The sequence below is a fragment of the Rattus norvegicus genome, chromosome 1, assembly GCF_021556685.1.
Source record: "Rattus norvegicus strain SHRSP/BbbUtx chromosome 1, alternate assembly SHRSP_T2T, whole genome shotgun sequence".
Taxonomy (NCBI): Eukaryota; Metazoa; Chordata; class Mammalia; order Rodentia; family Muridae; genus Rattus; species Rattus norvegicus.
Genome location: NC_141534.1, coordinates 254756380 through 254778784, shown reverse-complemented (window position 1 = coordinate 254778784; position 22405 = coordinate 254756380). Strand labels below are relative to the sequence as shown.

General features: G+C 52.5%; 1 protein-coding gene across 2 annotated transcripts; it reads left to right on the top strand.

Moving 5' to 3' along the window:
- The first annotated feature begins 1704 nt into the window (after positions 1-1704).
- On the top strand, positions 1705-21811 carry Loxl4 (lysyl oxidase-like 4). Of its 2 annotated transcripts, none has more exons than NM_001438037.1 (15): positions 1705-1759; positions 5669-5964; positions 6472-6650; positions 7350-7555; positions 9030-9068; positions 9210-9429; positions 9965-10148; positions 10298-10452; positions 10979-11146; positions 11968-12130; positions 14230-14473; positions 15516-15631; positions 16239-16375; positions 16708-16819; positions 18535-21811. In NM_001438037.1, exons 2-15 carry the CDS (start codon positions 5685-5687, stop codon positions 18603-18605), a joined length of 2274 nt encoding a protein of 757 aa, NP_001424966.1. In that variant the 5' UTR covers positions 1705-1759; positions 5669-5684; the 3' UTR covers positions 18606-21811. The 2 variants fall into 2 exon arrangements, with proteins under 2 accessions (NP_001424966.1, NP_001101062.1); NM_001107592.2 differs by having other exon boundaries at positions 9962-10148.
- Positions 21812-22405: the final 594 nt, after the last annotated feature.

The window sequence follows — 22405 nt, the reverse complement described above, 5'->3', positions numbered from 1 at the left end:
GAAGAGTGTGGTAGAGGGTCATAGACCTAGGGCTGAGGTCCTGTGAGCCCAGCGAGTCAGGAAGGAGGAAGCTGCAGGCAGACCTAGTTAAATCCTATTATTCTAGTCCTATCATAGGCAGTGGAGATGAACTGAGTTCTCCCTTTGACCCCCACAAAATAGCACTTAAGAACAAAGGTATAGCTCCTGAGGAAAATCCCACTAGAACTAAGCGTAGGCACAATATCCTCATTTTTCATGGAAGACCTCACCCACCGTCCACCTTGCCTGCCCAGGCTTGCAAGGTAAGTACTTCCGGCCAACATCAATTCATTCATTGGGCTCCAAAGTATTTTTAGCTCTGGGCAGCCAGGCCCGGTGGGAGACTGGCAGTGGGCGGAGCCTTCCATGTTGCTCCTGGCTCAGCATTAGAGGTGGCTGGGCAGAGGGTGGAGGCCTGCGCATACCTGGTATCCTGGTCCACAGCTGCCTCATTGTCCCAAGGGGAGGAGCCCGGTTTCTGCCTCTGCCACTGACCTGAGGCTGGGAGCATTCTTTCCTGTTGATTCATCCTAGGGAATGTTTTGGGCCCAGGTCGGGCGGGGCAGGGCCACTGGGGGTGGTGGGAGGGTGGGGAGGACATCTTAGACACGAGCAGCCAGGGGTGGACCCACGTCTCTGGCAATATGGTCAGGGCGACCTGGCGGTCACGTGCCATCTTGGCCCTTATTGACTCTACCTTGGGGTCACGTTTATTTGCACATCCTCCCTCTCCAGACTGGGATAGCCCCCTGCCAGCGTCTAGCACCTCAGCCCGTTTTCTAGCACATAGGAGAAAAATCAACAGAGGGTCCTGAATGAAGAAACCATTAGGGTACCTGGCAATAGGAGGCAAGGCAGGGGACATGCCACTCAGCACTCACTGCTCTGAGACTAGAGAGGAAGCTGGAAATTTCAACTCATTACACAAGTGAGATTCTCAAGGAGCTGAGGGGACCAAAACTAGAAGCCTGAGGCCTGGAGCCTGGCATCTGAGGAGCTGGGGACTCCCCTCCATAGCCTCTCATTCCCCACTATCCTCCACTGCCCCCACCCCCTTAAACCTGGCAAGGACCAGGGACATCCTAGCTAAGTACCGGAAGTCTTAAGTTCTCCCTGTGAGGTTTATGAGTCTGGGAAGCAAATCCTGTCTCCTGGGACTGAACTTCACAATGGGCAGAATACAGCTTTGCTCTCAGGCTGCCTTCAGCAAACCCTAGGGACCAGGTCACAGAGAGGCTGCACCCTGTTACTCAAGCAGCAACACCCTACCACTGAATGGAGCCCTAACCCCAAAAAGATGCCTGCATTGCAGCCCACGGGATCCAGACCTAAGACTATGAGGCGCTCAGTTCTATAGGCTCAATGGGACACAGCCCTGATCGGCTCGTTAGACAGAGGAGAAAACCGTGCCAGCAGAGGGACTCGCAGACCTGATCCTTGACACCCAATGCTGCCCCTGGCGTGCGTCTCCTGGGACTCCAGTAGCCCCGTGCTCCCCGCAGCGCCCGGGACTTCCCAACTTGGCCCTGTCCCGAGCTGTGCGCCTGGCTGATGGCCGGCCGGGCGGGGCTGCCCGTGCACACAGGCGCGCCCGGGGCGGGGCCTGCGACCTCCCCCGGGGAAGGCCCGGACTTGGGGCGGGAGGCTGGCGGATAAAAAGCCCCCAGGGCGCCGGAGAGGCCCGTTAGCGCTGCTCAGCCCCGGCGCCCGGCCCAGCCCCGACCTCTGGATCCAGCCGGTGAGCTCCTGCCTGTTGCGGTCTCCTGTCTGCCTCTTGCTGTCTGTTCTTTTCTTCTCGCGGGTGGGCAGGCCTCTGAGGGTACTAAGGGCTCCGAGGAATGGGGGAGTCCCAATGAAGAAGTTAACCCAGTCCCTGGTGGGTCACAATCTACTTCCCCACTGGACAAGTGCCCATGTTAGGGTAGTTGGTTCAAGGCTGCATGAGTGGAGAGCTCTGGCCCGCAAGAAGTCTGCGTGTCAGGTTTGTGATCACACTGTTGTAACCATTTCGCACCCTGCAAGAATGCTGGGGAAAAAGTAAAGTAGAACTAGATGTCTCTCCTGTTACTTGGGGTACTAAGCGCTGGGGCATAGCTGGGCTCCCCCCTACTGTCAACACAGAGCTGACTGCCGAAGATGAGGTGAAAGAGGGTCTGGAGGCGGAGGGCTTCAAACCCCACCTTCCCCAGCCCATTTGCAGACTCTGCTGTAACCACAGGAACATGCCACAAGGGTGCAGGGCCAAAGGCCCAGAGAGCTACAGAGAAGGGATTAGGAGTGATCCACAGCTGGGGTCGCAGGACAGGCACCCCCCTATCCCCCACCAGTTGCTCTAGGAATCTTGGGCAATCACCCCCTTCCACCCCTCCCTCCTAGTCAGACCAGGTGACTGTGTCTTCAGACTTCACACCAGTGCCCTTGCACTTCAGCCTGAGTGAGTCATAGCCAGTGACAAGGTAGAGTTCCATTCACCCTCCCTCTCCCTCCCCCATCCAACATCAATCACTCTCGTGGTTTCCACAGCCCAGTCTGTAGCCAACTGACCTCTTTGAATTCTGGCCAATCCAGCTATTTCATTTCTCGAGGCCTGACATCTCCATCTGTAAAACTGAGATGCCCGTTCAGACATGTTCTTAGAGGCATTCCTGTCCTATCCCCTCCCCTTCCCCCTTCACCCATTTCCTTTTCCCCTGGGGATGAGAAGGGACTCCTTCCTTCTCTGAGGTCCATTTCTCCTGTACTCAGTTCTGTGGGAACAAATAGGAAGGTAGGATACTGGGAGGCCTTTCTAGAGGAAGTAACATTTGAGCTGGGTGTTGAAGTGTGTGTAGGTGTCTAACAGTCTGAGTAGGGTGAGCAATGGGCCCTGGGAGATGAAAGGTCTGTCTTGGGAATGACAATGAGAGGAAGAATTTGGTGTGAGTAAAAGTTCTGGGAACCTGGAGTGGGCAGGAAGTATGTGAGGGGATCTCTCCAAGGTCTGCCTCCTGGCAGCCTGAAAGGAAGGGCATTGCCTTAGCTTAGAGGCCAGGATCTTGCAGCAGAAGCCCACCCCTGTCTCCAGGCAAGGAGCCTGAAAGCCTGTGGCTTCTGAGGAGACCTCCATGCAGTGGGGACTTTAGCTGGTTACAAAGCAGAACAGCCTAGCCTGTCAGAGACCCTAACAGTATGTGGGGTCCACTTCCCATTTTACATGTGTGCAAACTGAGACACCAAGAGAGGAAACCTGGACTCTTGACAGGATCACTGATGGTAGTTCCCTGACCCTTAGCAGGAACTATATAGGGTCGCCTCTCAGCTCAGACCCAGTGACCTCAGGAACCCCTAAAAAGAAGCCCAGAGGAGAAAGGGGGACATGGGAAGCATTCTGGTGACAATCAGCTAGGATCCTCCCAGGGCCCTGAGTGTGGAGTGACACCAGGTCAAGGCTGTTATCTGGAAGAAAGTGCAGCAGAGCCAATGGGAAGAGAGGGCCTAGTCTTGGTGTGGCAGATGGGGTGGGGGTGGGGGTCTGGCTTCATAGTGTAGGTAGAAGGGACAGGGGTGAGTCTCGGGACCCATAGTTGGACAGTGGAGACCAGCAGTTCTACCAAGCTGCCGCACTGATGTTGATGGTTCGTTCCTGCAAGTTCCTCTTGTAGGGACTGGCATGTCCCTATTGATTTGGTAGGTATAGATGTTGCCACCCCCATTTGACAAGAGGGGAGACAGACACTGAGGCACAAAGTTGTTTCACATTACCTAGGCTCGTGGGGAAGTGGAATTTGATTCCAGGCAGTCTGACTCCTCCAGAAAGCCCTCCCACATGGCAAGCCCCCTGCCGTGGTGCCTCCCACACAGGCAACCACAGATGGTTCAGAGTGCCATATTCACATCTGGCATCCTTCTGGGCACTGCGATGTAGCAGGAAGTCCTCAACCTCATGGAGCATATTTCCCCAAGGCTATCTGGTATACCTCTATTCCCTTTCATCCAGCCTTTCACTGATCAAGGCCATGGGGTTGGGGACGGCGCTGGGTCCTGGGGGAATAAGGAGTGACTTTCAGCTGGATACCAACCTTGGGGAATGGAGTGGCAGAGCCTGAGACATTCGATACTCTGGCTGATGAGCAGTGAACTTCTCCATGAGTAGGGTTGCCAGGTAGCTAAGGGTGAAGTTCAAGCCTTGATCTTCCTGCCTTGACCTCCCAAGTGCCAGGATTATATGGAGATGCTCCCATTCCTGGCTGACCGGTTACACCTTTAAGAAGCTTTCTCGTGTCTCTGTCCATGCATAGTGAGGGTAAGGAATAGTGGTCAACACCTGGCCTGACAATCCCCAAGAGGCCAGCAGCACTGGCTCATCCTGTAATCCAGGGAGTTGGGAGGCAGAGGCTGGGGGTTCCAAGCTCAAAGCCAGCTCTAGCTCTATAGCAAGATCCTGGTTTGTTTGTTTGTTTTTAAATCACTCAGAAGACACACTCGTTGGCAGGGTGTCAGTCCTCCCCTTCCACTCCTAAGTGATCTACCTCCAGAACCAGGGTGGAGGGGCGTCAGCAGTGGGCAGCCTCAGGGGACTCTAGTAGCTCTGTTCAGGCAGGGTTCATCTCTGTGCCCTGCCCTACCCACCAGTACCAGGACTAAAGTTGCTAAATGGCAGAGGGCTCCAGCTTGGCCCTCCCTCGAGTGTCTGCATCTCTGCATGAACCTGCCCGGGCTTTCTCCTTCCGATTAGATGAAGGGAAGGTACACCTGCTCCTCCATCACCTGGGACCTGCCTCCCCTCCCTCTCCCCCTCCCTCTCCCCCTCTCTTTTCCCCTTCCCCTTCCCTTTCACATCTCAGCAGTAGTGGGAGATGAATGAGTGCCTCCTGCCCTGCTCCCGCATAAACTTTTTCTCTTCCCTTTTTACCCATCCTGTCCTCTCTCGCTGAAAGAGCCCCATTCCAGCCCCAGAGAACATCTAACAAGACCCAAGTTCTCTCTCTCTCACTCTCTCTCTTTCTTTCTGGTTAGTTGGTTTTTGAGCCAGGGTCTCACGTGGCCCAGGCTGCTCTCGAACTCACCAGATATGAGAGGCCGACCTTGGACAACTGATCCTCCTGCCTCGCTCTCCCAAGTACTGGGAGTATACGTGGGAGCCACCATGCCCAGCTTACACGTCTCTTCTTTAAAAGCCTCCCCCAATCCTACCTCTCTGTGTGGAGTGAAGGTGAGGAGTATATCCACTGTCTTCACTTTCGTGTCCCTACACCCGGCTTAACAAGCGGACCAATGCGAAGTCCCTCCCAAAATTGTAACCAATGCATGAAGCACACAGCTTCATGGGCTGGGCCGTAGCTGGGCGGGCATGCCACCCAGGACAGAGATATTTGGCTCAACCTTCTCACCTTAGAAATAAAGAGACTTAGTCATGCCACACAGCAGTAGTGGAAGGACCCCATTGCCCGGAATGGTCCTTCCCACCCCAGCACTCATGCGCCTCCCTTTACTTGGGGTGCCAGGAACAGCAGAAGCCAGACAACGGCACTACTGCTAGGCTGATGTTTCTAACTAACCTGAAGGTACCCCTGGACGATCCAGGGACTGCACTTGGTGAGTAGGCCTCTCTTCTTCCTGTCTAGTCTCCTTGGGTCGAGGTGGTAATCACCATTGGTTCCTTCCCCAGGTGCCCCGAAGTCACCATGATGTGGCCCCCACCACCCACCTTCTCCGTGTTCCTGCTACTGCTGCTAAGCCAAGTCCCCTCCAGCAGGCCACAGTCACCAGGCACCAAGAAGCTCAGGCTTGTGGGCCCAGCGAACAGGCCAGAGGAGGGCCGGCTGGAGGTGCTGCACCAGGGCCAGTGGGGTACAGTGTGTGATGATGACTTTGCTCTCCAGGAGGCTACAGTGGCCTGCCGACAACTGGGCTTTGAGTCAGCCTTGACCTGGGCACACAGTGCCAAGTTTGGCCAAGGAGAGGGTGAGTGACCAGGACACCTTGCCGCACAGGATGCAAAGACGCGGGGGGCCAGCTTATTTCTCTTAGAACTGGGCTCACTGAGGCTCTGTAGAACTTTCTAGAAGCCTACCCAACCTTTCACAACCAGGCCAAATGGCCTCTTGGAGGCACTTCCTGGGTTTAGCTGCAGACGACCTCTGCTCTGACCTCCCCATTCTCTCTTGGAATGAGGTCACCAACCTCACCATTACTAAGTCTAACTTCTCTGAGCATAGTGATTTGCACAGAGTGGATACTTAGGAAGAAATTGATGGATAGAACGGTAGACGGATGGACTAGTGATCAGTCTACTGCCACTTTCCAGAAACAGTTTCTGTGGACCTGATTCCAAGAGGAAGCAGTGGGCAGGGGTATATACACTAAGACCCCAGAGAACCAACCCCCTTCCTTTCCCTTGCTCCTCAGTGTCTCACCAGAGAGAAAGCGGTCTCTCTCCTCACCTTTGAGCTCATCTTCCCTCCCCCACAGGCCCCATCTGGCTGGACAATGTCCGTTGTTTGGGCACCGAGGACACCCTAGATCAGTGTGGCTCTAACGGCTGGGGTGTCAGTGACTGCAGACACTCAGAAGACGTTGGGGTGGTGTGCCATCCACGGCGCCAGCAGGGGTATCACTCTGAGAAGGTCTCCAATGCCCTCGGGCCCCAGGTGAGGCGGCTGTCTAGGTCCTGTCCTGAGCTGAGGGCTGGATGGGGCAGGAAGCCTCCTGCAGAGTGAACATGGAGGAAGGAGAAGTCATTCATGTAGAACCAGTCAGGGGACCAGACACTAGGCCTGGTGGGACCTCAGAAGCTGCTCCCTATGAAGGAGGCAGACGTGGGACTAAGGGGCTGCTTCAGCCACAAGGCTTGGCCACAATTGCTGCCTCTTCCTAGCACAAACAACCCCAAGCTAAAAACAGCTTAAGCCAAACAGCAGTAATGGGCAGGGCAGGGAGCTGGCTCCCACCCCCTACTTGCCAGGCAGTCTCGGCCTGAGGACAGTTGGTCCTGGCACACTGGATCTGCGATGAGCCACCTTGGGGTGCTCCACACTGGTTTGAGTCACCCAGAGGTAGGGGTGGTGGGTCCTGAAGAGTCAAGGAAATGGGTTGGTCTCTCTGTTCAAGCCCATTTCAGTTCTTTTCAAGGTGATAGATCCAAGGAGGGAAAGGGTCTAGACAAACCAAAACTTTGGCTTCCATTTTCCCTGTAGCCTTCAGCAAATGTCTCCTGCTCTCTGGGCCTGACAATAAGGGGCAGGAAGGTGATTCTAAGCCTGGTCTTCTCAGGAAAATCTGCAGTGGTCTCCAGGAGGCCCAGGACCCCAGGAACATGGCCTATGGTGAGGTGACTCTATGCCTTGCAGGGCCGGCGGCTAGAAGAGGTGCGGCTCAAACCCATCCTCGCCAGTGCCAAAAGGCACAGCCCAGTAACTGAGGGGGCTGTGGAAGTACGGTACGAGGGCCACTGGAGGCAGGTGTGTGACCAGGGCTGGACCATGAACAACAGCAGGGTTGTGTGCGGGATGCTGGGCTTTCCCAGTCAGGCACCTGTCAACAGCCACTACTACAGGTAGGAGCGGCGGGATTGCCAAGTTGAACCTGTGTGTTTATGGATCTGTGTGTACATGTATGTGTGTGTGTATATATGCATGTGTGTGTGTGCGTGTGTGTGTGTGTGCATGTGTGTGTAGTGTAAACCTTTAAGGGTTGCACGTGTATGGTGTGTGTGTATGCATGCATGTGTGTTAATGTATGTGTGTGTGCATGTGTGTGTGCATGCATGCATGTGTGTGTGTCTGTGTATATTCATGTGTATATTTATGTGTGTGTGCATGTGTGTGTAGTGTATGTGTGTATGCACATGTGAGTGTGAGTGCATGTGTGTGTAGTGTAAACCATGAAGGGTTGCACACATGTGGTGTGTGTGTGTGTGTGTGTGTGTGTGTGTGTGTGTGTGTGTACACGCATGCCCAGTATAACCTTGTTGAAGGGTTCAGTGAGATTCTGGAGGGACACATTTCCATTTGATTCTTTCATTTTATACCCCTATCAGTTCTTTCTATTGGGTTGGTGAGCATGGGGTTTACTTCCCGACCACTTCTAGATGATTCTCAGGACATTGTAGTTACTATAGTGTGACCTATCCTGGGCTTGGCTCCATCAGGAACCAGCTCTGGGCCTTGGTTGGGGTGCATGGCCTTCAACCATCCTCTGTGGCAACTCTGTGCTGATCAGGGAACTCCTGCTCTGACCTAGACTGTAATTGGGTTGCATGCAAGCTAGACCTGAGGCGGGGAGTTTGAGTAAAGGAGACATAAAAAATACTCTTAGAAATGTGACCAAGCTGTCACAGAAGATTCCATCAGCTCCATAAACAACCACCACAACCCCTGTCCCACCAGCTGTGTCAGTGACATCCCAAGACATTTCTCAAGGCCCCGCTAAGTCATCTAGCCTGCCCCACTCCTACTAGTTTGCCATGTGTCTTCTAGGCAGTTGCAAGTAAGTCCCTTGCCTCTGGCTAGAGGACTCTGGTTCTGAATAAAGAACATGGTAGGCAGCTCTGGGACTCTGTGGGGATGAAGGGGTCTTGGTCCCCTGGCGCCTCAATACCTAGAAATTGCAAATCAGGCCCTGATGACCTACTCACCACCCTTCAGTAGAACAGCCCTGATGACAGTCCGGGTGGCAATCCCCCAACCCCCAGTGAAGCTCTCCACTTGCACAGTTCCCAGGGGACCTTTCCCAAGTCTCTTCTCTCAGGGACCCCGTAAGGATCCTTTCATCTGTACTTAGGGGCTTGGGGGAGGGCAAGAGCGAGTTGTTTACTCCATGGCAGCCCCCGTGCAGTGAGTGTGATGTGGAAGAGCGGCCAACACTGTATGTGGGGTGGATATCCCATCAGGTTCCTGCCCATCTCCATGTTGAAGTAAACACTGTGAAAACATCTATAAACTATGAAGTCTGCTATAAACGTCTGAACGGAAGTGGGGGCCAGGGAGAGTTCTTGCACCCCTCTACCCTATCTGTTTTCTCTGTCACAGAAAAGTCTGGAATCTGAAGATGAAGGATCCCAAGTCTAGGTGAGGAGTGGTATGTTAGCAGGCAAAAGGGTATGACATGAAGTGCTCCCCCTCCTCCTCTTACCCCTTTTCCCCTTTTCTCCCCTGAGCTCCCTCATCCCCACTCAAACCCTCCTCCACCCATATTTTCTTGTCTTCCAGACTCAATGGCCTGACAAAGAAGAACTCCTTCTGGATTCACCGGGTTGACTGTTTGGGGACAGAACCCCACTTGGCCAAGTGCCAGGTACAGGTGGCTCCAGGAAGAGGCAAGCTCCGGCCAGCCTGTCCGGGCGGCATGCACGCTGTGGTCAACTGTGTGGCAGGGCCGCATTTTCAGCGACAGAAGCCAAAGCCTAAGCGCAAGGAGTCTGGCGCAGAGGTCAGCCCCAGGGTCCTGACCAATCTGCAGGTGGTGCAGGTCCCTCACAGCATGCCCTGCCCAATGGGGTAGAGGAGAGAGGAGCCATATGGGCAGGAGGAGCTGGGCTCCTTGGGATTGGTTTTTTAAAAGGAGGTCATTTATCATCCTCCCATAGATGGGAAGTTGACATCATCTGCCGTGGATAGACGGCAACCGTGAAAAGAGTAATTAAACTGTAGCTGCAACCCACTGAGGGTGAAGGCATTGAACCCGAACCAGGTCTTTAGTTTAGAAAAGTAGGTGAGAGAGTGCTAGTGTGCCCTGCCCCCACAACACACACGCACACGCACACGCACACGCACACACACACACACACACACACGCGCGCGCGCGCTACTCCCCACATGCCAGTGAAGAAGCGGAGGTCTAAAAAGGGTTAGTTGTGGGAAGCCAAGGGCAGAATTGAAAACTGGGCCTTGCCTCTGGCCCATGAAGCTAACAGGAGCCCCACTCCGAGGTCCACCCCTGAAGCCGGTTCTCTCCTCTTCAGCAGGAGCTGAAAGTGCGCCTGCGCTCTGGGGCTCAGGTGGGTGAGGGCCGTGTGGAAGTGCTCATGAACCGCCAGTGGGGCACAGTCTGTGACCACAGGTGGAACCTCATCTCAGCCAGCGTTGTGTGTCGCCAGCTTGGCTTTGGCTCTGCCCGGGAGGCCCTTTTTGGGGCCCAGTTGGGCCAAGGTGAGCATGGAGGTCCGGGGTGTGTAAGAGGGCCCGAATGTACCACTCGTTTCTCTTGGCAGCCCAGAAGTGGAAGTTCCCTCCCCAGGGAGGGGAAGTCACAGGTATGGTTTACAGAGGCACCTCCCACAGTATGCTCTTCCCTACAGGGCTAGGGCCCATCCACCTGAGTGAAGTGCGCTGCAGGGGCTATGAGCAGACCATCGGCGACTGCCTTGCCCTAGAAGGGTCCCAGAATGGTTGTCAACATGCAAATGACGCTGCTGTCAGGTGCAACATCCCTGACATGGGCTTCCAGAACAAGGTGGGTGTAGGTCTGAATGTTCTCAGGCAGGGGTCTGGGCTGGCCCGAAGAGCTCCCTTCTCTCTGTGACTTGTCCCCACATATAGTCCCACAGATGGCAGAGGGACATGGGGCTTCGCTGGTATACAAACTGGTGCATACTCACTCAGGTCCTGAGAAAAGCGGGGAAAGAAGGCGCATCAAGCCAGGACTACCAGCAAACAGTGTTGGCGAGGGGCTCTGGCCATGGTGGGCAAGTTGCTGGTATCTTGAAAAATGGTGTTGTCTCTCTAATGGGATGCCCAGTCAACAAGGTGGCAGATCCCAATGCCCTGGACAAACTGAGTCACTGCTAATAGTGGGAGAGGCTAAGTAGGAGGGCAAGGTCCAGGGCAGAAGCTCCTGCCACAGACAAATTTTTCTAGCAAGTGGGGACATCACACACTAGCTATTGAGCTAAGCTCACATTACAGGAGTTGAGAGAGCCTGGCCGGTCTCCCGGCTTGCAGCCCTGGCTTCTCCCCTTACGCGACTCTGACTATTACAGGTGCGCTTGGCTGGTGGGCGCAACTCGGAAGAGGGCGTGGTGGAGGTGCAGGTGGAGGTGAATGGGGTCCCACGCTGGGGGACTGTATGCAGTGACCACTGGGGGCTCACTGAAGCCATGGTGACCTGTCGGCAACTCGGTCTGGGATTTGCCAACTTTGCTATCAAGGTAGGTCTCAGATTGGCTCCTTCCCTACAGCCACAGCCTCCTGGGCTGGCAGGACTAGAACCTTTGCCAGAGCCGCAGGCCATTCATTCATTCATCCATTCATTCATTTGGCACTTGCTCATGAGTGAAGCTATAGGTTGTCACCAACTGGGTTATGAGCACAGTTGAGGGAAGGCTGCTGAAATGACCTGGTATACAATTTCATCTGAAGGAACCATGCACTGAAGCTAGCTAGATATGGAGGAAGAAGAAACAGCTCATGCAAGGGCTTGTAGTCAGCGGAAGTTTGACTCAATCAAGGAACCATGGAGCCAGGGGGTTGCGGTGTGCTCTCCAGGGAGAGGGCTGCAAAGTTTCAGGGTAAAGGAGGGAGGAGGCAGGAGCAAAATTCCTATCTGTTGTGCTGTGCAAAGGCAGACGTCACTCAAGAGGCCTAGGCTCTGCCCTGGTTGGGATGTGAGGAGCAGCTGGGAATGGGGGGAGGGGTACACTACCCTATGTGGGAATGAGGGGCCAGGCTTGTCCCACTCAAACAGCAGAGATGCCTTCTTAGACATGGATGGGACAATGCCACAGGACACTGGGGCAGTAGAGCACTGGGGCAGTAGGGCACTGGGGCAGTAGGGCATGGCCCCGATTACATAAAGAAACTCTTAATGTCAGAGGGGTCCAAATGTGATAGGGCTGCCCACCAGGTAGGGCTCTCATCTGTGAAGATTTTAAGGCCTGTGCTGGACTGGTCTGAGGGATGGTAGAATGGAGGCGTCAGAACAACTTGCATGTAGCACCTCGAGCTCTGACGGCATGTACTGTCTTCCCAGGACACCTGGTACTGGCAGGGGACACCAGAGGCCAAAGAAGTGGTGATGAGTGGAGTTCGCTGCTCAGGCACAGAAATGGCCCTTCAGCAGTGTCAGAGGCATGGGCCTGTGCACTGCTCCCACGGCTCGGGGCGCTTCTCGGCCGGCGTTGCCTGCATGAACAGTGAGTAATGCGGGTGGGCGGAGGGGTCAGGGAGCAGACACAGGGGCTCCACCATCCTCCAGCTGGGAGCTGAGCTGTCCTGGTCAGATGCAAAGCCTTCCCTGCCCACCTCCCTCATGGTGTTATTGTGAGAACCAAGAAAAGCCCACGGAGCTAGAAGGCGGCCTTGCAGCTTGAGGATTTCGAACGACAGTTTTAAAAGAGTGAAACAGAATAGAAAATGTGGCAGGCAGTCTATTGCTTTTAGGAAGGGTAATGTTTTTTCTCAGAACTGCGTGTGTGCTGAGTTACAACATAGGATGAATTGGCTAGTTTGTGGGGAATGTTTTGAAATACACTGTGGAGGTTACCCAGATGTGAGGCACACCAGAGCCTAAGGCCAAGCTGTGGGTTCCCTTCCAAGCCATGGAGATTACCCAAAAGCCTTAAGGACACGGCTGGTTTGTGGCAAGAATTTGCCTCACAGACCCAGATCCTCAGGGTGGCAGCATCTGTTTGACATTGACCAGCAAGGCCTGAGCCAAGATAATTACATCCAGTCCAAAGGCTGCAGGCTGGCACCAACCCCAGAGGCCACTTGACCTTCTTCTCAGCCACTCTCCAACCTGTCAGGGAGCCCTCAGTGTAGCACACCCTGAGGAGAGCCCTGGGTCCCTCCTTCTTACTCTCCCCTGAAGAGGGACAGGATGTCTGTGGTGTCCTCTGCAACCAGGCCTCACAGCATGCTGGTTGCTTGGCAACCTTGGACTTTAACCCCTTCTAGTGCAGCTGTCTTAACGAGCACATTTGATGCCAACAGCTGGTCAGGTGCTGACCAGCAGCCTGTACTCACCCACCTCTCGACTTTCCTCACGTTTCTTGTCCCCCCTCACTCCCTCTGCAAGCTCTCCTTTTCTTTAGGAGCTCTGTCAGACACTGGCCACCTCCTGGCTTTCTCCAACAGAAGACAGGTATCTGGAGTGTGTGTTCAGTGACATGCCAGGCACCATGTAACACTTCAAACTGAGCCAATGAAACAAGCCAGTGCTCCCACCCACTCTCATTGGCACACATACCTAGCCGCATACCTAGGCCCCAAACACCTGAGAGAGAGGCTCCTTTTCTCTTTTGAGGTTTCGTGGCAACAGCAATGGATGCTACATTGACGCTTGAAGGACAGTGATGGTAGAGGCTTCAGAAGAGAGCCCCTTAGAGGAAAGGAAAGAGGCTGGGCTGACAGCGAGACCTAGGCATATGGATTTAAAGAAAATTGTTGTTGTTGTGTGTCTGTGTGTAACTTTCTGGGAGTCAAGTCTCTCCTTCCACTTGGAGTACAAGGGTATGCAGGTTTGCAGAGCAGGCACCTTTCCTGGCTGGTCCACCTTGCTGACCTCAGGTTGGACTTCTGCATGCACAGGTGCGTACACTGGAGATAGCCTCAATGTCTGAGAATGAATGCATGGAGCACTGTGGACGTGGGTAGGCTAGGATGGACCACCCAGAGGGAGCAAGACCCAGAGCTCAGCAGGCTAAACAGCACAGTCGAAGGGCAAGCTCCACAACGGACTCCTTCCATTTTCCCTTCCTATCCTCCCCCTCCAGCTCAACAGACACTCAGAGACTGAGGCCCAGGGAAGGCAGAGACTTGGCTGAAGTAACTGAGTTAGGTATTAGTAAAGCCATAGAGAGCTTTTACCCACTAAGCTACACAAAGGCCCTTTGTAACATGAAAAGCATTCTGGAAGAGAAATATAGCTTATATCCATTTCCTGTTTACTGCAGGCCAGACAGTGCTCTAAGCAAATTACAGATACTGCCTATTAATATCGCCAATATGATTCCTGCCTTGTAGATGACAAAAGGCACAAAACCATTACGCAGTCACAGTGCTGGGACAGTGAACCCCAGCCAAGAATGAATGCTGGCTCCAAACGTAACCGTGACAGCGGAGCTGCCTCCCGGGTGGCAGTGATAGGCTGCTCCCTGTTACTGGACTTGTCTTCACACTCAGTTGCCCTGCTTGTATTCTTTCCGGAGTCTGGGAGTGAGCCCATGCTTATGTTGGAGAACAGGCCCTACCTTCTTACTCCTGTCCCCCCCACCTTGCCCCTGTCCCCCAGGTGCTCCAGACCTCGTGATGAATGCCCAGCTGGTACAAGAAACGGCCTACTTGGAGGATCGTCCACTCAGCATGCTGTACTGCGCTCATGAGGAAAACTGTCTCTCCAAGTCCGCTGACCACATGGACTGGCCGTACGGACACCGGCGCTTGCTGCGCTTCTCCTCACAGATCTACAACCTTGGCCGGGCTGACTTCCGTCCCAAGGCTGGACGACACAGCTGGATTTGGCACCAGTGCCACAGGTTAGTACCTGCTCACCCTTGGCTCTAGAGGGTTAGGGACTAAACGGATTGGTTCTCCCTGGTTTCAGGCTAACTCCTAGTAAGTCTGCCTTTCTAGTCACTTGGCTGGGCTCGCCCCCCAGGAGACAACAAGGGGATCCCTGGAGCACCTACAATGTACATCTTCTTTGGCTCCACCTTTGTGGACAGTGCTTATGGGGCCAGCTGCGCACGGTTACCATGGTTGGTCTCTGCTAGTGTGGGATTACACACTTTGTCTATACTGGACCTTAGGTAGCCCCTGTCAAGTAAAGTGGGGACTGCAGAAATGTGGAGATCCAAAACGGATGCTGGCTCAGCAGAAAAGTTGGCAGGCTCCTGCAGCAACAAGGAGAAGTAGGAAATGGCAGGAAACAGACCGGTACAGAAGGAGACAGTGAGCATCTTTCCTTAGAAGGAACCTGCAGACCAGAAAGGAGAGGCACTGCCTGTGATGCAGGCAGAGTGCAAGGGGAAGTGTCCTGCTTTCTTTCAGGACATGGCTGTGTGCAGGGAAAGCTGAGAGGAATGGGCAACGATTTGAGGACTTGGCCTTGCCTGAGTTAATAAGCACCCTTTCCTGTAGCATGCACAGAGCTGTCATTACTACTTGAGTGGAAAATATGGTAGCAATTTGGTCCCAGGCTGATGGAGCACAATAAACTCTCTCCCTACCTTCTTCACCACTTAGGCCATCTGGGTCAATTTTCTCCCACCCACTTCTCTCAGCCTTGGATCCTGCAGCCAAGGTCCCAGCCTTCTGAAGGCCACCAGGGGCAGTTTGTACCTCTTCTCCCTGAATTAAGATTCCAAGTAGAGGGGACAGTTGTGTCTTGCTGCCTGGCAGGGGTGCCAGCAAAGACGTCTGTGACATGCTCACCTTGGATTTAGGAGGAAGGGCGGGCGCTGCCCGGTTATTACAGCTTTCCCCTGTGGGTAATGATGGGCCTCAAGCTTCCCTGCTAACCTCTCCTGATGACCCACTCCTATTGCTGTAGGGCTGACAGCTGTCCTTCTTCCTCAGGCACTACCACAGCATCGAGGTCTTCACCCATTATGACCTGCTCACACTCAATGGTTCCAAAGTGGCTGAGGGGCACAAGGCCAGCTTCTGTCTAGAAGATACAAACTGCCCCTCAGGTTCGTGGGTTTCTACGTAACCCCCTGATGTGCTTGGAACGGATTTCTCAAGTACCTTTGGGGCCAAGCACCTCTCTCCCCTGTCCAACAGCTCCAGGCTCCTGATGATTCTAGCTTAGCAGTAGTGCTCAAGACAATCAGAAACGTCAGTTTCTGGCTTCCAACGCAGGTGGAAAGTCCTCATTTCCTCCCAATCCCCACCAGTCTGTACCACCTGAAAAGGGCCTAACACTTTCAGCAGCTCTCGGAGGGCAGGGGATGTGTTTCCTACTTGTACCCCACAGATGAAAACCAGGTCTGCCGAGGGCTGGTGGACAGAATTAGCAGAGAAGGGCTAGAATCCCCACTCACGATTCTTAGGCCAACAGGGGCTTTTACTAGAGCATCCAAAGTAGCAGTCTTTGTCATGAACGTCTTTTGCCCATGCTAAATCCAGTTAGCAGGGATTCTGATCTCGGGCGAGTTTTAACTGAACCCATGCACTGGGCAGAAGTACAGAGCTGGTGCAGCCAGTTTGAGGCTTAACTGATGAAGCCCGTGAGCGACCAGAGTGCTTGGGTATGTGTGCCTTCTTGGTGCCATGGTAACTGTGTACTGTCCTTTCCAGGAGTGCAGCGGCGCTATGCGTGTGCTAACTTTGGGGAACAGGGAGTGGCTGTAGGCTGCTGGGACACCTACCGGCACGACATCGATTGCCAGTGGGTGGATATCACAGATGTGAGTCCAGGGGACTATATCTTCCAGGTAAGGAGGATTCTCCAGCAGTTTAGAGACTCTGTGTATCAGAAAAAGGCGGTTTCCCATGGGATCCAACAGACCTGTTCCTTTTAGGAGCTGTATGGTAGGAGAAGAGCCCTAAGGGGACCCCAAGGCTCTGGGTTTCCGTCCCGATCCAGTGGACACCGTGTAGTTCTTAGTCTTCATCTGTGAAGAGGGATGGTGATGCCTGCTTCCTGGGGTGACTATGGATCAGCAAATCTGGGCATTTTGTGGAATACTAGGGAAGATGAAAAGGACCCTGAATGTCAACACCTTGAGAAGCCACATCACCCACTTTGACGTCTCCTTCACTGCAGGTGGTTGTGAACCCCACAAATGATGTGGCAGAATCAGACTTCTCCAACAACATGATTCGATGCCGCTGCAAGTATGACGGGCAGCGAGTCTGGCTGCACAACTGCCACACAGGTAATGCGGCCACAGTGACATCAGCCTTGTATAGCCGATGGGGCTGGGAAAAAGAGGTATACCTGGGTGTGGCTCGTGTGTCACAGATGGCCACGGGTAGGATGACATTGGTCATTAGCCTCCCCACCTAGCAACTACAATCCTTCATGAATGAATGCCTAGTTTCCAGTCTCAGAATCTCCTGTCCTCTCAAGCCACATCAAGATTTTTTTTCCTGCCTGGGTGTGGTAAAAGTGTAAGTCTTGAATCCTGGCACTTGGGGAGGCACAGGCAGATCTCTTGAGTTTGAGCCCAGGATAGCCAGAGCTATGTAGAGAAACTCTGTCCCAGGAAAAGCTTCTCCTTGACCTCTGCCGTTACCTCCAGCTACAAACAGCAGCAGCAGAGGACTGTAGTGTCAGATTGGCCTGGGAAGGAAGGAGCTTCTCTCTGCACAGAATCCCATCTCACGGTTGAATGGTGCCTAGACTTGCTAAGGTCTATGTATTTAAGGTGGGGGGCAGGGCTGGCCTGTCAGTGCGTTTGAAGACCTACAACTGTATTGATCACACTATCACACAGGAGTTCCCCTGGAACTGATGTTATAGGCCACTGTAGGCCCACAGTGTGAGTGCTGGGAACCAAACTCAGGCCCCCCAAGAGCAGTGTACAACTAAACTGCTGAGCCATGCCTCCAGCCTCAGGCTTTGTTCTTAATTAAAATTTTCTGTAATTTGCAACAGGTATGTGCAGTTCAGCTAGCCTTTAACTTGGGCAGTCCTCAGCCTCAGCCTCTACGTTCAGGGATTACTGAGTACAGGCATGTTCCAGTATGCCTGGGTAGTTTCCTTTTGTAAAAATGGACTGTGAGCTTCTAGTTCACTGAGGTGCTCTCTGGAGAGGGGCAATGGGAGGTCTGGGTTGTGACAGAAAAGCACTCCCTGGTCTCAACTCTGAGGCAGGGACACTGACAAAATTTCAGTCAAGATGCAAAGTTTGCTTTTGTATTTCGTCTGTGGTAGTGGGCTCCCACATGCAGGGCCTTCCACGGCTGGGCAGGCACCCTATCACTGAGCTCCATCCCTAGCCTCATTTGTTTTAAAAATAAACTCTGCCAGCAAATGGGAGGGAATGAGAAGGAACGTTTAAGTTTCACATCTGGGTAACTAAGTAGACTTTGCTGACAGAGAACGAAACATGAATGTGAGAGGAATTCGGACTCTGCTTGTGGAGACGACAGAGCCTCCATAACCAGACTGCTAGGGACACACAAAGATAGTGCCAGAGTCCTTCCTTCCACACTCGGTAGTACTCGCTGCAATGCACCTGAAACTATGTGACAAGAGCTCCTTTGAGGACCAGTTAACAAATGACACTGAGCCCAGGGATAAAGGCACGGGGAACTACTGTCCCTGTAAGCTTTTAGGGTAAGGGGTACTTTTAGGGTAAGGGGTACTAGGAGCCAGCGAGCGCCATGGTGGAGGATGAAGCTGGCTAGAGCTGCAGTCTCGGACAATCCCTGCCACTGCAGAGCCTCCTGTTGCTGTTGAGTTACAAGGGGGAAATGAGGGGACAAAGCAGGTAGGGTGGCCACAAAGGAAGAACCTGGGGACTGGGGGGAACAAAGAAGAACCAGTATGGCCCTTTTCACACAACAGGCTGTATGCCTAAGACTGCCCGGATGGAAAGGGGCTGTGGTGGGTTCGTCTACTTAACGATTTTGCTTTGGCCCACAGGAGATCCCTACCGACCCAATGCAGAGCTCTCCCTGGAGCAGGAACAGCGACTCAGGAACAACTTGATCTAAAGCCGTTATTGCACGCCCCCAGCTCCGCTCACACACCAGATACCTCAGCTTACTGGAGCCATGCCCTTCACAAAGCCCTGACTCACAGGACAAGGGGCCAGTGACAAGGAGCACCAAGAAGCTGCTCAGGAAGCCTTTCAGTGGCCAGATCATCACCGGGATGGCAGTACTCTCAGGACGGCTCTGGCCCCTCCAGAGCACTTATGGCCTAGATAGCATGGCCTTGAGGCTCTGACCAGCTAAACCTTCTCTTCCTTAAGGAGACTCGACCTTTCTTACAACTTGATGCACAGTTCCCAGCTTCAGGAGCTCCAAGTTCCTCAGGGATGAACTGTGACCAAGGTCCTCCCTCTCTAAGTGGTGCTTCACAAGTGTCTTGGAGGAACACAGGACAGAGGAGCAGAGAACACAAGAAGTGGATGGAGTCAGTCCTCTCTGCTATGTGCTCCATGCAAAATAACCATGTCAAAGTCACACCTGGCAGAGAGGCTGGTGAATGCAGTCCCTCTGCTTATCCTCCCTCAGAGGCTCTGAAGCCTCTCCTTGGCAGTTTTACCACACACACACACACACACACACACACGTACATTTCTAATACCCCTGAACCCTCAAGCCTCCTGATGGATCAACATCCTGATTACTGGGGCTGGGGGTGGTGGTGGCAAGTTACCCAGAATGGCAAGACAGGGCCTTTCCTGAAGAGTAGCAAGAAATCAAGAAGACAGCTGAGGTCACAAGTTCAGCCTTTGAGGACCTCTGCCAAGGGAGACAACAGGAAGCCCATATCTGGCAGGCAGTCCAGTCTCTTAGAATCACCTACATTGCAAGGTTAGCCTAAATTTCAGATTTAACCAAGGCCACTTCACCTTAACAAACTGAGAAGAACTGCGATAGAGAAGTTGGTCAGTACAGCCCCTCTGCAGGAACGCCAAAACAGGTCTGGTAGAGTTAGGAACACAAGACTGAGTCAACAAGAAGCAAGAACGCTTAATTTAGTTCAGGACTGAACCTGGGAAAAGCCACCATCCACAGAGAGGTGGCTGTGCTCTGCTTTTGCTCAACTGGTATAAGATCTGAAGTCTTTCTGGGCATGCCTGGACCTTTTATCCATGGACGTACACACGGATGTCTTCTAGGTCTTATAATCCAATAAAGGCTGCTCATTATGGGCTGCTACAGAGACCAGAGCAGCTGTACTTCCGTAGCTCCCAGTGCATTGCACTCTGCCCTCTTCCCTCCAGAGCTGGATGATACGCAGAACACATTCCTTGGTACAGCCCACCCTAACCTGCTTCCCTGTTACGCTGCCCGAGGTCAACAGTGATCCTCGGGTCTGGAAGGCGAGAAGTGAAAGGGAAGAATGAGAAGGTGCAACCCAAAGACTGTAAACTTTTATAATAGAGGCTACAAAATCAAAATAAATGGTAGGAGACAGAACTGATTTACAGTATTCTCCGCCCCACATTACAAGAGCTACTCTGACAGTCAAGAGACATGTTTTGGGGTGCCTTCCGTGAACTAAAAGTGCCTTTTCCGTCTCCTCCGTCCCGTCATCCCCTTCATCTGGCACAGGAAGCCTATTCTGGTGTAACGGTTTAGGTAAACAAGGGAAGGACTGATTTCCTGTTGGATCCAGCGAACAGTGACATACTCACACATGAAGCTAATGGTCTGCAAAAGAATGTGCAGCTAGCTAGGGTGGGGTGGGGTGGGGTGGTGAGTGATGATAGACCTGGGCAGGGAGGTTACCCTCACCTTCTTGTTGGATCTAGTTTCCAAGAGGCCAGAAAAAGCAGGCCAGGCAGACAGCCACCAGCACTGGTCTCAGCTTTCTGGCCCACATCACACGACTGGTAGGTGCAGCCAATTCTAATTCCTGGAAAAAGCTATACAAGGGCTGCGCTGTTAGACCTCTGAGTTGAAAGGGAAAGACACGGGAAGGTTGGTGGCTGGCATGACTTATATAACGAGATGAGGAATGTTAACAGAATACCAACCGCCAAATTCCAGGCAGAACCAAAACCTCAGAAGACTTTCACCTTGGCACCCTGAGTGCTTCAGAGAAGGGTTAGGAAGCTCTCCTCAGAAGCTAGGCTAATGCTACCAAGACTTTCACGCTGTGAGGAGAGAACTAGAATCCACAGGAACTGTGACTTTCTACTACAGATTTGACGTAACCCTGAGATTTAGATGTTTACCATATACAAGACACTTAGTAGACGGGAGTACCTGACATGCCGTCCCCCATAGCTAACATTTCTCTCACAGCAGCCACCCTGCTCTCCTTATTTTAGAGAGGTCTGTTCTATGGGACAGTAGCAGCCACACGGTGCTCTCCCATTAACTCCTTTTATAAAAGTTCGGTTTAGATATAACCAAGGATTTGATGCTATATGGACAAGCTGGGCCCATGGCTGGGACTTCGTATCACTGACCAGTACACAGTATCCCCAGCTACTGGAATAATTTAAGCAAAAAGCACATTTCCAATTGGAAGTAAAACGGCAATGCTTCATAACTTTCAAATGTTGACTTAAAAAAATTGTTCTCTGAGCCTGACTAGAGTTATCCTGAGTAATAGTAGTAGCTGATTACCAGATAGCTAGGTTGCTAGAACACTACTGTCAGAATAAAAAAGAATTTGTTTTAGAAATGAGACTTTTTTAAAAACTGGGTAATAAACATTAACAGTGCCTTTAGAAGAAGGGCATGAAGCAGTTAACAAGAAGTCCTTTCACAGGCAGGTGACAAGAGCTGCTGCTTTTTTTCTTTTTCTTTTCTCATCCTCAAGGTCACTCCGGACATTGAGAAGTCCAGCCTGGGAATGTAGCTCAGAGGTGAATGCTGTCTAACACATGTGTGGTCACGGTCATGGTCTTGGGGTAGGGTGTGAAAACATGGCAGGTGTGTGCCTTCAAAGTGTCTCTCAGTATAAAGCCATGCTGGGGCTGGAGCAATGGCTTCTTCCAGAGGACCCAGGTACAATTCCCAGCGCCCATGTGGTGACCCATAACCAGCTGTAATTCCAGTCCCAGGAGATCTAACACACACTTCTGGCCTCTACAGTTACCAGGAATTCAGACGTACATAAAATTAATAATAACAGAAAAGTAATAAAGTAACATGTAATATAAAATAAATATATTTATACTATATTATTATATTAATAATAAACAACATAAAAATTAATAAAAGCCAATACTAGAGTCCTTGGTCTTTTCTTTCAATGTATCCACTGCTCAAACTGAGCATAGTAAACAGTAAAAACAGCACAGACCCTACAAATGGAAGCCAAAGACTTAAGTGGAAATAGAGGATCAAAACCGATGCATTTGCCCACTGATGGAATGGTGGCACTGTGGAGGGCCACTGGGAAAGCAAACGTGGGATGAAGAAACAATGCTGAAGAACTGTGACAAAGCTCCAAGCTGGGACTAGCAACAAGGACAGCTCAGGACTCAGACCCAAGGCTGGTGTCATCTGAGGGATACTTGAAGAGCCCCATTCTACCATGTTCTAGACAAAGCCAATAATCCATCATTGTCATGGGTATAAAAAGAAGCTTCTGCCCTAGTTGAAAACACAATGTGACACGAGTTCCTGCCACCTCAGCACCTTAAAGACTAGCATTACCGTTTCTTTAGCACAGAACTACCTTCCAAACCCACTGAGGAGGAGATGTAGACAGAGAACGCCTGAGCTGGAGGCTCTACCCTGTCCATGTCCTTCTGGAAGCAGTTCACTGGTTATCCTAGCACTCACCACTGTACTGCATGGTCTGGTGCTGCTCGCCAAACCCC